The following is a 13,519-nucleotide window of genomic DNA, read 5'->3' as shown; positions in this document are numbered from 1 at the left end:
TGCTGTCGATTGAGTGGGTCTTCACTAGACCCGCTAAATCCACACCTGTTGCACTGAAGCAGCGTTGATCCTCCTGTAGTGAAGACAAGCCCTCAGTTTCACTTCTGTTTAGAGACAGTTTCACTGGACTTCCTAGCTTTCACGCACTTCCTCAATGCTGTTGTGTTTGGGGAACAAAGACTGAAAAAGGATGTTTAAATAAAAGCAAAAGAAAAACTGATTTTGATTTTTTTTTAAATGTCAAGGAACCATTCTGTTCTTAGCTTTTAATAAAATCTGATTTTTTTTGTACAAGAAGCTGGGGTTAAATGAACATGACAGCATCCCTTGAATTTTAATTTTTTCTTTCAATTTTTTTTTTAAAGTTTCCAATTTTATTATGACAGATGAAAGATGATTAAAGCAAAAGCAATGAATATGCAAATATGTATGTATGTATGTGTAATAAAAGGGATAACAAAATAAAGATTATTACTGTTAGTGCAAAAATACATTTTTCTTTATAAAAAATGCACTTTTTTATTGAAGAGCTATTTTAGTGTGAAAATGTGCATTTTGGTCAAAAATTTTCAGGTTGTTGAAATAACCAGGTCCCCCTCTCCGTGTCTTTGACAAAAACACAAAACCTTCTACTACAAAGTCAGACAATAATTACAAGTGTTGTTCAGGGAAACTAACACTTTCTTCCCCCCCTCCCGCAAGTATGTAGCTTTTCCAATGCTTCCGGCAGGTTGAACTGTTAATTCTTGAGCTCTGATCTGCTCCCCACTAATGGTCTGATTTGATTGGAGTCAGAGCTGGTCACCTAACTGTAAATACACAGGTTTTCCATTAATTTACAGTGTAAAGAAATCTTGGGCCAGGATTCACCCCCAGTGTCACTCCAATATTATGTCCATGCAACTTCATTAAAATTAAGGCCTGTTTCACCAGATCCAGCGACGTGACCAGTCTAGGAACTCAGTGCCTATTACTGCGGTGGAGGGAGTGCTTTATAAGTGACACACTTTTCAATTAATTTAAGGCCTGATGGAAAGGCTATGGAAGTCAATTATAGCCTTTCCATTGACTTAAATGGGCCATAGCTTTGGCTCCATAGGATTAAGAGAGTCTTAAGTATTGCACAAGCCTTGTGCTTGACCTCTGTACAAGAGTGTATTTCACCCAGCTACATCAACCGTTAAACTCACATCTCTCACCTCCTTGCCACTCCCATCAAGAGTTCCTAAATGTTTTCCTCTCTATTGCATTTGCCATCTGCAAGCAATGCTGGCCAGGCAGACAGAAAGCAGTCAACAAAGGAGGCAACATTTTGTCATTTCCATGCATGGCCGATCAGCAGTTGTAAATACTTTTTAAAAAAATAAAGTAGCTGGGTGTTTAACTGCAAACTATGTCTTTCTCTTACTTCTCTGAACTGCGGGTAGTTTAAAAACTGGGCAGGAAACTGAACTATTCTAATAGTGAACAAGAAAGGATTGGGAGAAATCCCTGCAAGATATTTTCTGTGATACCACCTTCCAAGTGCTTTTACATGTGGGCTTTGACTTCTGAAAGTTTGTCATAACTAAAACAAAGCTGGTCCCCAACGGGCCCACCTATGGCCAAGAAGCTATGATATTTCCTATGTCACTGCTAGCAGCTGTTGACACCAGAGATGAGGGGCTGAGGAGAAATCCAAGGCTGACCTTGATAAGACAGTAAGGTGGGAAATCAACTTGTTCTAAATCAAGATGAGGCAAAGCTGAGATGGGAACTTCACAGGCGAGCCCATGTGAGTATTAATTCATTACAGATTCAAATAGAGAAAAGCAACGAACTTTGTTTGGGGTGGTGGATTAAATTCTGAAAGACAGAATACATCTGATGACTTAAAAATCAATAAAGCATAATCTCTGTGCTACAGGAAGCAACTGAGCTGATTCCCAGGTAGAGTTCCAGAGGATCTTTAATTGCACATACAGCAAAACAAATCTCACCTCTTCTTAGTCTCCTTCAAATATATAGTTTGATATCTGTTCATACTTCCCTTTGACACATTCTAGCTACTTACAAAAACAGCGTCATGGAGGAAAAACACCAACACGTTCTTCAGTACATAATTCCCCTAGCTGGATGTCATTCTAATTGGAACACTGACTCCAGGATGTTTGAACTACCCACCCACTGCTTTGCATTCATCTATTTCCCAAAGAAGAGTTGTGCTATGTACTGCAAAGGAGGGAGTAAGCTGGGAGCCAAAAATGAAAGATCTGCAGTGAATGCTGGATGTTTGTTACCAAATTCAGCCCGGATTTTTTGGGCAGAGTAAAAGGCTTCACTTCAGTAAAGACAGAAGTTTGGAACCAAGAATCCCCAAATGTTTCTCTTTTCGGAGAGGTAATGGGCCGATCGCTCCTTAGGCAAGGTCTTGTCTATGCTTAGGATTTAGCAAACGATGGCCTGCAATGCAGTCACACCAATCCGCAAGGGCAGGCTTGGAAAGTCCTATTTTGCACCAACTGGGCTCACTGCTGCTTGAAGCCAGTGTAAGCTCAACTAGTACAAACTGCAGCTTTCCTTCTGTACACTTGGGGTTTTCTCACTAGTACAGATTATCCCAGCTGCTGGCCATCAATGGCTGAATCAGAGCGGATGCCAAGGACAGAAAAAGCCCTACTGTTTGTAAAAAGACTCTGAAGGAAACTTAACAAAGGACCAGAACTAGATCCCAAGCAGGGGTTAATAGTCTCCAACTGGGCCTCGTCACAGTGCCACCCTTGAGAGAACAATACCCAGTTGTTCCAGGAGAACAACTGAAAAGAAACAGAGGGGCCGTCTTGAAGGTGGAGCTTGTATTTTTAAATGCTATTTAAAAAAAAAAATAAAAGAAGAAATAGTACACAGACCTATTGAGGAGTCAGGTGATAAAGAGTGAAATACCCCTGCTGCACTCATTCATACTTACAGCTGGAGCAAGGAGTACATCTGCCATAGGAACCTGCTCCATTCCCAACAGATGGTCCCTGGTTTTGAGGTTCAAAGCCCCTCGAATGCTTTCCATCAGGGGTGCCTAGGGATTTTTATAACGTGTGCACAGAGGAATGCGCTTGGTTTCCAAGTTTAACGATCCCTTCATATGGGATTTCCTGTGGCCTGCTTGTTTCTATTTTTCCTTTCAAGTTTCATGCCAAACAAAAGAAATAACGGACACAAAGTGGTGGGTGAGAAGTAAGCTCTTTCTGCTGCTATGACATCCTCTCTAGACTCGTTAAACCAGCTACTATTTTATCACATTAGAAGAGTTGCACTTTGTATTCAGCCAGTACAGCACCACCTAGGGTACATCTGTCCTGCAATTAGACACCTGTGGGTGGCCTGGGCCAGCCAATTCAGGCTCACGGGGCTAAGGGGCTGTTTAATTGCAAAGTAGCCATTTGGGCTCCGGGATCGTCCCATCTTGCAGGGTTCTAGAGCCTGGGCTCCAGCCAGAGCCTGAACAGCTCCTTAGCCCAAGCTCTACACACCCGAGTCGGCTGGCATGGCCCAGCCGCAGGTGTTTAATTGCAGCGTAGTTCATTCCTTTAATGATTAGAGGGGGAGAATCTGGAACTCTGGGCAATACTCATTATATTAAATTCCAGTCTTTTGTGGTCTTCCTCCACCATACACACAGTTACTCCATGTGTGTGTCCATGAACGGGGGATGCTCCATTTCCTTTTTGCTGCTTAATACTTCATGCAAGTAGATAACAGTCCTTCAGAACGTGCAAGCAACCCACAGATGAATCTATGACACTTTTGTTTTTATGACAGATCCTATGTTTAGCAAGCAGCAATGATCATTCACTCCCACCCAAGAAACGTCTCTACTGCTAGCTAATAGTAACAGATATTTAAGAGGGTCCTAGATTAGCATTTTAAAAATGCGGGAAGTTTCACAGAAATACCACCAGCATAAATGTGGGAATTGGGAGCCAGCTGTCCTCACCCGGGTGCCACAAACTCCAGCAGATTCACCGAACAAGCAAGGCTCGGACCACAGTCAATGAGAAATTAGGGCAACAGCAACTTTCCCCATACTGGTGAAGGGAGTGCATCATTAGAGCCATGTAACCCCCGAACTGACAATACACTCTCACTGCTTAGGCAAATAGGCATCTCCTCTTACCAGGTTTGGGGATGAGTCCTTGAAAAGGCCTGGAAAATATAAGGAGAAAAGAATACTCAGAATGAAGCCAAGGCAGAAAGCAGGCACGTCCACACTGACCATTCTTGTGAACAGCAATTCTACTTGTTAGTCATTATTTGTGAGTTAGTGACAAGGCCCCAATCAGGATCAGGGCCTCGTTGCGATGGATGCTGTACAAACATAAGCTCATCTTCATACTGAATCGGAAACACAATGCAAGAGAGGCAGGGTGGTCCGATGGGAAAAAGGCTCTGGACTGGGCTTCAGGAGGTTGGGTGCTCTTCCCGGCTCTGTTACCGATGCACTGTGACACACTGGACAAGCTGCTTCCCGTCTCTCTTTCCACTCCCTCCCTTCGTCTCTCTTGTCTTTTTAGACCGTGAACTCAACAGGGCCAGGACCGTCTCTCATTATGTGTATGTGCAGGACCTAGCACAACGGGACCCTGGTATCTCAGTTGGGCTCCTGGGCACTACACTCGGAGATCTCGAAGAGCTTCACAAGGGAGGTCAGCATCATTATCTCCACTTTGCAGATGGGGAAACTGAGACAAAGGGAGGTGAACCAACTTACGCAGGGTCACCCAGTGACAGAGCTGGGAGAGGAACCCAGGGTCTCCCCAGTCCCAGTCCAGTGCCCGTGTCATTAAGCCACCCTGCCTGCACTCTCAAGGAGTTAGCGAGGTTCTGAGCCACAGCCCACAGAAGTCAATGTTAATCTTTCCATTGTTTTCTGCAGGCTTTGAATCAGGCCCTTGTTGCACAGCGTCGGACCGTACCAACTCATCGGAGAGGGGTTTGTTTTAAAAAAAGGAACAAACAAATTCAGTTATACCCTTCCCGAAGCTGCCACTAACCCCAGCCACTGCTGATTGGCTTCCAGGAAATCAGCCACACAGCTGGAGCAACACAACCCAACTGACCCAGCACAGCTTGTTGTAATAACCCCCACACACACACACAAACACACCACAACATTTAGCAGGGGGCACCCCTCAGTGCTTTCTCATTAGAGACCTGGCACCCTGCGGTGACAGGAGACAAAGGGTGACTTTCATTCCTGTGATATTTACACCCAGGTACTTATTTTTAATATGATCTGACCCCGCAACTGAACAGAAAGGAAGACGAGGAAAGGGAGGGGAACCTATCTTTTATAGCCCACTTCTTTCCCTCAAATTGTTAACTGCCAGCTTAATTGTTGTCTCTCAGCAGGATGGAAGCCTGTGTCATTAGAGTGTATTTATAGCCTTTCCCTTGAGGGGGACTGGCAGCACATGTGATGGATTTAGCCTCAGAGACTCAAGCTCAGGCACATGCAGCGGTCATTGGCACTGGGACCATGTTGTGGGTTTTTCCCGCCCCCAGGCTGCCTGGCAAACAGCCCTTAGGGAAACATACCTTGTTACTGTGAACTTGATTTTGTCAGCCACGGCTAATATTCTCTCCAGGTTCTGAGAGCCAAAAGTGCATGGTTTCCTGAACGGAATTCCAGGGGGGAGCCCCTCTATAATCACGGACCCTGGGTTGCTTTTAATCCGTTTGTATGGCACTTGCACTGGATACTTGATTCCCAAGGCCTCGCCTGGAAGAACAACAAACCATACATGCATCTCATATTTAGGATTCAAGCAGGATTTCAGATATCAGGTCCGGCCTCAATTCCTATTATTCCACACACGTGCAAAATCTCCCCACCTCCCCCCACCCAAAGTGCACAATCGAGTACAGAACCAAATGTGCGAGCTGCTTAATGGAGCACGTCAATCTTTAGATCAAGGACCAACATTTTCAGGGCCATCACCATGGGGACGATCAGAATGGAATGGTCCTGAGGCAAGTAGTGAATGCACAGAGCCGCAGTGAAGAGCTGATGAAGCAAAGGAGAGACAATTAGGGAGCTAAAGCTACATTTAAAAAAAAAAGAAAAAGAAGGAAAAAAGATAAAGGGCATCCTAAACTGGTGATCAGACAGTACGGTAGGAAGGATGGAACGGTAAGTGCAAGTCACTCAGGGACATTATTTGGGGCAATTTCCATTCCACTTTCCTACCCCCATGACCATCTGCTGGAGTAAGGCCAGCAGCTTCTTCCCAAGAAAATGTGATCACATGTTGGATGGGAGAGAGTGGCTACATTGGGTAGACTCCTTGGACTATGCTCCAAGGGAGGAAGGAAGGTTCAATGGTTAGGGCACTAGCTTGCCACTTGGGGGACCTCGGTTCAGGTCTCTGCTCCACCACAGACCTCCTGTGTGAGCTTGGCAATCACTTACTCCTCTGTCTCAGATCCCGATCTACAGATAATAGCACAGAGATGTTGGGGGTGGTGCTCAGTCAGTCTAGCGATGGGGGCCAAGGAAGCATCACAGACACATCCCCAAGGAAACACACAGGTAGACAGAAAGGACCTGCCTCCGAAATGCCCTACTCAGTGGCTAATACTCCTTGTTTATACTCGTTCCAGTCCTCTCCTCCCCTACACGCTCCTTCCCTCCACCCCTAGCACCAGGAGTTCACATGCATCTTCCTGGCTCTACAACGCTCTGAACCATCTTCGTCCTTCAAGGTGGAGGGAAGGGGGGGTTGAACCTGTCTAGGAACTGCAAGCAGCATTAACAAATGATTCATGCTCCCTATCACAAGAATCTTTCCTGCTGAGTAAGAGCCACCCACACTACCAAAGCCTTCAACAAAAGCCACTTATTTCCCCCCTCAGAGAACAGAGCCACCATTCTGTTTTAATCCATCCTCAAGTGCCACATCCCACATGTGATCCTCAGAACAACTGCTTGAAATGACGTATGAACCCAACCAGGGAGAGGTTATCAAAACAGAAATTCAAAGGAACAGGGAGATAGGAAAGGGAGAAGACACAGAGAAGGGAAAAAGATTCAGGGAAAAAAGAAAATCACCCTGATCTCTCACCATATTTCTTGTTGAACAGATCTTGGACTTGCTCCCTTAGAGTGTTAGCGATATCTATTCTCGAAAGCCTGGCGTCATAATTTTCTGTAAAGTAAAGAAACAATTATGGACTTTGGCTGTTCAATTAAAAGGCACTCTGTGACTTTTAAGTAATACAATTTTCTAATTATAAGAAAGTCCTCATCCAGCAATTAACCAGTCCCTAGAGTAGGCCATTCACAGTCCTTAAAAACCAAAACAGTTTCAACAGAAATAGATATTTTTCTCCTGTTGTCTAAGAATGCTGAGCAAGAGCTGCATTAAATCTGAGATTCAATCATCGTTAATTACTGACATTACACAAAACAACATAAACCTCAAGCCATGCTCTTCAAGAGGCAGGGAGTGTTCCGAACTGGTGCTCTAAGAGGATGCATTCTGCAGAAGAGATCCTGAAAAAGCCAGGGACCTGGTTACTGCAGTCTGCCATGGTGCTCAGGAATTAGCTAACCAAAGAGGCAGGGATGTTGTGGACAACTCTGGCAGATGTCTCCCATGAAGAGGACGGAGCTGTAGAAAATTTGGATCATGGGTTACACTAATTTACTCCAAATGAGGATCTGGCCCTCGGTACTGCTTCTTAAGCCTGGTCTACACTAGGCGTTTAAATCGGTTTTAGGAGCATAAAACCGATTTAACGCCACAACCGTCCACACTAGGAGGCACCTTATATCGATTTTAATGGCTCTTTAAACCGGTTTCTGTACTCCTCCCTAACGAGAGGAGTAACGCTAGTATCGGTATTACCATATCGGATTAGGGTTAGTGTGGCCGCTGATCGACGGTATTGGCCTCCGGGCAGTATCCCACAGTGCACCAGTGACCGCTCTGGACAGCATTCTGAACTCGGATGCACTGGCCAGGTAGACAGGAAAAGCCCCGCGAAGTTTTGAAATTCATTTCCTGCTTCCCCAGCGTGGAGATCTCATCAGCACAGGTGACCACGCACAGCTCATCAGCACAGTTAACAATGCAGTCTCCTGAGAATCGTAAAAGAGCCCCAGCATGGACTGCACGGGAGGTACTGGATCTGATCGCTATCTGGGGAGAGGATTCAGTGCTAACAGAACTGCGTTCCAAAAGACGAAATGAAAAAGTATTTGAAAGAATTTCTAAGGCTATGACGGATAAAGGCCACAGCAGAGACTCAATGCAGTGCAGAGTGAAAGTTAAGGAGCTCAGACAAGCCTACCAGAAAACCAAAGAAGCAAACGGAAGGTCTGGGGCAGGTCGAAAAACATGCCGCTTCTATGCTGAGCTGCATGCAATTTTAGGGGGCTGCGCCACAAGTACCCCACCCCTGATCGTGGATTCCGAGGTGGGGGTTGTAATCTCTGCCATGGCTGAGGATTATGCAGACGGGGAAGATGAAGATGAAGAAGAGGAGGAAGACCTAGCAGAGAGCACACAGCACTCTGTGAGCCCCAGCAGCCAGGAGCTTTTTCTCACCCTGACGGAATTATCATCCTCCCAGCCCTCACAAGCCACTATCCCAGACAATGACGCCATGGAAGGGAGCTCTGGTGAGTGTACCTTTGCAAATAGCAAACATTGTTTTTTAAGCAAGCCTTTTTTAATGATTGATTTGCCCTGAGGACTTGGGATGCATTCGCAGACAGTATAGTTACTTAGAAAAGTTTGTTAACATGTCCGGGGATTGAGAGGAAATCCTCCAGGGACATCTCGATGAAGCGCTCCTGTAGGTACTCCAGAAGCCTTTGCAGAAGGTTTCTGGGCAAGGCAGCCTTGTTCCGCCCACCGTGGTAGGACACTTTACCACGCCATGCATGTAGCAAGTAATCAGGTATCATTGCGTGGCAAAGCATAGCAGCGTATGGTCCCGGTGACTGCTGGCATTCAAGAAGCATCCGCTCTTTATCTTGTTCTGTTATCCTCAGCAAAGTGATATCGTTCAGGATAACCTGGTTAAAAATCAGGAATTTAAGTAAGGGGGGTGGCCATTTTTCTAATGGGTTCGTGGACTGCAAGCTTAAAAAAAAACCTTTCCTGCACGTAGCGAAGCGGGGGGAGGGGAGGAGTGAAATGTCGATGATCTTTTCTGTGTTTGGTCACCGGCGATCTTCCCCAAGCTACCAGACACGCAGTGGGTGGGGGGGTGGGAAGGTTGTTGATTAGCAGGGAGCTAGCGTGGTATTAGCCATGCGTTGGGGGGGAGGGGTAAATCACTACAGAAGCCGAAAGACAGTGGCTTACCATGGCCGCATGCAAGCTGAATTCTGATGCCTGGACCTGTGTCTGTGACATCTGTAACTCCAGAGCTGCAAGCACTCACTATTAAGATGAAAAATGCGACCTTGTAGGGAAATCACATGTGCTAGGTGAATAGTGCTGTTCACTGTGAAAGAGTATAACCATTGTTCTGTAAAATGTATCTTTCTAAATATTTATCTCCCTCATGCAGCTGCAAATATTTCAACCATCCCTCCTCCATCCCAAAGGCTAGCACAGATAAGGCGGAGGAAAAAGAAGACGCGAGATGAGATGTTCTCGGATATTATGGAAGTTACACGCAATGAAAGAGCTCATCTGAATGAGTGGAAGGACGTGGTTTCAAATTACAGGAAAGAGGCCAGTGAACGTGAGGACAGGAGGGATGAACGTGAGGACAGGAGGGACAACCGAGATGAGAGGTGGCGGCAGGAAGACCGGCAGGAAAATCAGCGGTGGCGGCAGGAAGATCAGCGGTGGCGGGATGCAACTCTGGGGCTGCTGCGTGATCAAACTGACATGCTCCGGCGTCTTGTGGAGCTTCAGGAACAGCAGCAGGATCACAGAGTGCCGCTGCAGACCCTGTATAACCACCCTCAACCCTCACCATGTTCCACATCTTCCTCACCCAGACGTGTAAGAACGCGTGGGGGGAGGCTCCGTGCACCCGCCCACTCCACCCCCGTGGACAGCCCAACCAGAAGGATGTCGTTACTGTGAATTTTTTTTAATGGCCTTCTCCATCCCTCCTATCCTCCTCCCAAACCACACCCTTACTTCTCTCCCTCTTTTTATAATGAATCAATAAAGAATTCATGCTTTTTAAATGAGAGTGACTTTATTTGCATAAGTAAGCTGTACTCGAAGGGGGAGGGGGAGTTGCTTACAGGGACTGAGTCAATCAAGGGGGTTGGGTGTTCATCAACAAACACAGCAGTCACACTGTACCCTGCCCATTGATGAAGCTCGTTTTCAAAGCTTCTCTGATGCGCACCGCTTCCTGGTGTGCTCTTCTAATCTCCCTGGTGTCTGGCTGCGCGTAATCAGCGGCCAGGTGATTTGCCTCAGCCTCCCACCCCGCCATAAAGATCTCCCCCTTACTCTCACAGAGATTGTGGAGAATACAGCAAGCAGTAATAACATAGGGGACATTGGTTTGGCTGAGGTCTGAGCGAGTCAGTAATGTCCGCCAGCGTGCCTTTAAACGGCCAAATGCACATTCCACCACCATTCTGCACTTGCTCAGCCTGTAACTGAACAGATCCTGACCACTGTCCAGGCTGCCTGTGTATGGCTTCATGAGCCATGGCATCAAGGGGTAGGCTGGGTCCCCCAGGATAACGACAGGCATTTCAACATCCCCAACTGTTATTTTCTGGTCTGGGAAGTAATTCCCTTGCTGCAGCCGTTTAAACAGAGTAGTGCTTCTGAAGACGCGAGCGTCATGAACCCTCCCTGGCCATCCCACATGGATGTTTGTGAAACGTCCCTTGTGATCTACCTGTGCTTGCAGCACCATTGAAAAGTACCCCTTCCAGTTTACGTACTGGGTGCCCTGGCGCTGCGGTGCCAAGATAGGGATATGGGTTCAATCTATCGCCCCCCCACAGTTAGGGAATCCCAGTGCAGCAAAGCCATCCACTATGGCCTGCACGTTTCCCAGAGTCACAACCTTTCGTAGCAGCAGCTTAGTGATTGCTTTGGCTACTTGCATCACAGCAGCCCCCACAGTAGATTTTCCAACTCCAAATTGATTCCCGACTGACCGGTAGCTGTCTGGCGTTGCAAGCTTCCACAGGGCTATCGCCACTCGCTTCTCTACTGTGAGGGCTGCTCTCATCTTGGTATTATGGCGTTTCAGGGCAGGGGCAAGCAAGTCACAAAGTTCCATGAAAGTGCCCTTACGCATGCAAAAGTTTCGCAGCCACTGGGAATCGGCCCACACCTGCAACACAATGCAGTCCCACCAGTCAGTGCTTGTTTCCCGGGCCCAAAATCGGCGTTCAATGGATAGAATCTGCCCCATTACCATCAGGATCTCCAAAGCGCAGGGGCCCGCGGTTTGAGAGAATTCTGTGTCTACGTCCTCATCACTGTCATCGCCGCGCTGCCGTATCCGCCTCCTCCTCGCCTCGGTTTGAAGGTCCTGGTTCACCATAGACTGCACGAGAGTGCGCGAGGTGTTTAAAACATTCACGATTGCGGTATTGAGCTGAGCAGGGTCCATGCTTGCTGTGTTATGGCGTCCGCACAGTTCACCAAGCAAAAAAGGCGCGAAACGCTTGTCTGCTGCTTTCACGGAGGGAGGGGTGAGGCTGTACCCAGAACCACCCACGACAATGATTTTTGCCCCATCAGGCACTGGGATCACAACCCGGAAATGCCAAGGGGCGGGGGAGGCTGCGGGAACTATGGGATAGCTACGGGATAGCTACCCACAGTGCAACGCTCCAGAAATCGACGCTAGCCTTGGACCGTGGACGCAACCCACCGATTTAATGTGTTTAGTGTGGCCGCGCGCAATCGATTTTATACAATCTGTTTTGCTAAATTGGTTTATGTAAAATCGGAATAATCCCGTAATGTAGACGTACCCTACCTCATCCTTTATGTGCCATTCGGGAAGGCCTGACACGTCCATAGGAAAATTAGGATGCATCGAAATCTTTACATTAAGACCTAAATGAGTCTCCCATTCAGGCCACATGCATCTGTTGTGATGATGTGCAAACTGATGGGGACCCTTTCATTAGAGCTGAACAGGCACTGGTGGAGATCCATTGTCCAGGGAAGCAGCCACGTAGATAACAGCTATTGCTGATGCAAGAGTCCCCATGGACTGCTCCCCAAACCTCTAGCAGACCACTGTGCAGATTTACCGGCACTCCCTTGTACTGGAAAGGGAAATGAACCAATATTGTCAGCAATATCCTAGGCCCGTTGTCACCTTCTACACTAGCTAACAGGGGAAGAGTTTATCTTGGAGGGTTGACTCTGTTTAGACCAGAGCAGTGATAAGTTAGCCATGGGAAAACTCAAAGTCCCAGCATCACCGCAAACAGTTCCTTTGTGAGGGCTGCTCAGGCTGCATCTACACTATGAGCGAGGGGCGTGATTCTCCTGCTCACACACACACAGACTTGCGGTGGCTCTCATCAAGCTACAGCAACTATTAAGAGCAGCGTGTCCACGATAACACAGGTAGCAGCTGCTGCGGCATGGCTTGGGTACGTAGTGAAGCAATGCCTTCACCACCACTACCCAGCTTACCGCAGCAGCTATTTATACTCATGCTAACTCGATGAGTCCCTTGGCTGTCCAAGTGCCAAACCAGACCACCGTACGGTATACTATTAGCTCCATTCATGCTCCGACTACCCCACTAATGCAGCCGCCTACTTATACCAAGTCTGAGTTCAGATCGGCACGAAAGATTCAGACAGCACGTTAGAGGGCACGAATGTTTGCCACTTCTTCCAGGAAAGGCAAATGGGTGCACCAGTTGCTTACACTGGGTCTAAATTTGGCTGCATGTGTATCTAATTCCAAGTCATTCTTCATTCTAGGACCACTCCAGTGTCAATGGGGGGGTCTTTCCACTGATTTCAACAACCCCTGAGTCAGGCCTGTAGCGGAGTGGTTACCCGCTCCTGCCCTTCGGGGCTTAAAACAGCCCAGGAGAGGGCTGTGGCTGGGGCAAGAAGCCTGGGCTGATTGGGGGAAAGCAGGCCCAGCTGTGGCCAGGTCCCAATCAGGCCCACCTGGCCCCTATAAGAGGCAGTGAGCCAGGAGCCCAGACAGTCTCTCTCTGCCTGTAGAGGGAGATGGGCCGGCTGTAGGGAGCTAGAGACAGGTACATGAGGGAGCAGGGCTGGGGAAAGGCAGAGGAGCTGGGGAAGCTCCAGCCTGGAAAGCCCCAGGCTGTGGCCTAGCATAAGGCCAAGAGGTACTGGGGGTTGCAGGGGGCAGCCCAGGGGTAGGCAAAGGCAGCAGGTCCAAACCCCTTTGCCGATGATGAGTACTGGCTACTGCAGTCTGCCCCAGGGTGTGGGGGCTAGATGGAGACTGGGCAGTAGCCAATACTGAGGCAAAGTGGGGATAGTGGGGTGGGGGTTCCCCTGGGAGGGGGAGACCCAGTGAAAGGGGCACCGGGG

At 47.7% G+C, this 13,519-nt stretch overlaps 1 protein-coding gene across 8 annotated transcripts in view; it reads right to left on the bottom strand.

Moving 5' to 3' along the window:
* The window catches only part of GTF2IRD1 (GTF2I repeat domain containing 1), a 172,580-nt gene that overhangs the window by 29,951 nt on the left and 129,110 nt on the right, over positions 1–13,519 (bottom strand). For all 8 annotated transcript variants that reach the window (XM_044993681.1, XM_044993682.1, XM_044993680.1 and 5 more), the window contains exons 20-22: positions 7,098–7,181; positions 5,572–5,755; positions 4,151–4,179 (exon numbers count right to left, since the gene is read on the bottom strand). In XM_044993681.1, coding sequence (XP_044849616.1) covers positions 4,151–4,179; positions 5,572–5,755; positions 7,098–7,181 — 297 coding nt within the window. The remainder of the gene's footprint in view (positions 1–4,150; positions 4,180–5,571; positions 5,756–7,097; positions 7,182–13,519) is intronic.

The sequence above is a fragment of the Mauremys mutica genome, chromosome 19, assembly GCF_020497125.1.
Source record: "Mauremys mutica isolate MM-2020 ecotype Southern chromosome 19, ASM2049712v1, whole genome shotgun sequence".
Taxonomy (NCBI): Eukaryota; Metazoa; Chordata; order Testudines; family Geoemydidae; genus Mauremys; species Mauremys mutica.
The sequence above is the reverse complement of the archived record's forward strand: the minus strand, read 5'-3'. Positions and strand labels throughout refer to the sequence as shown.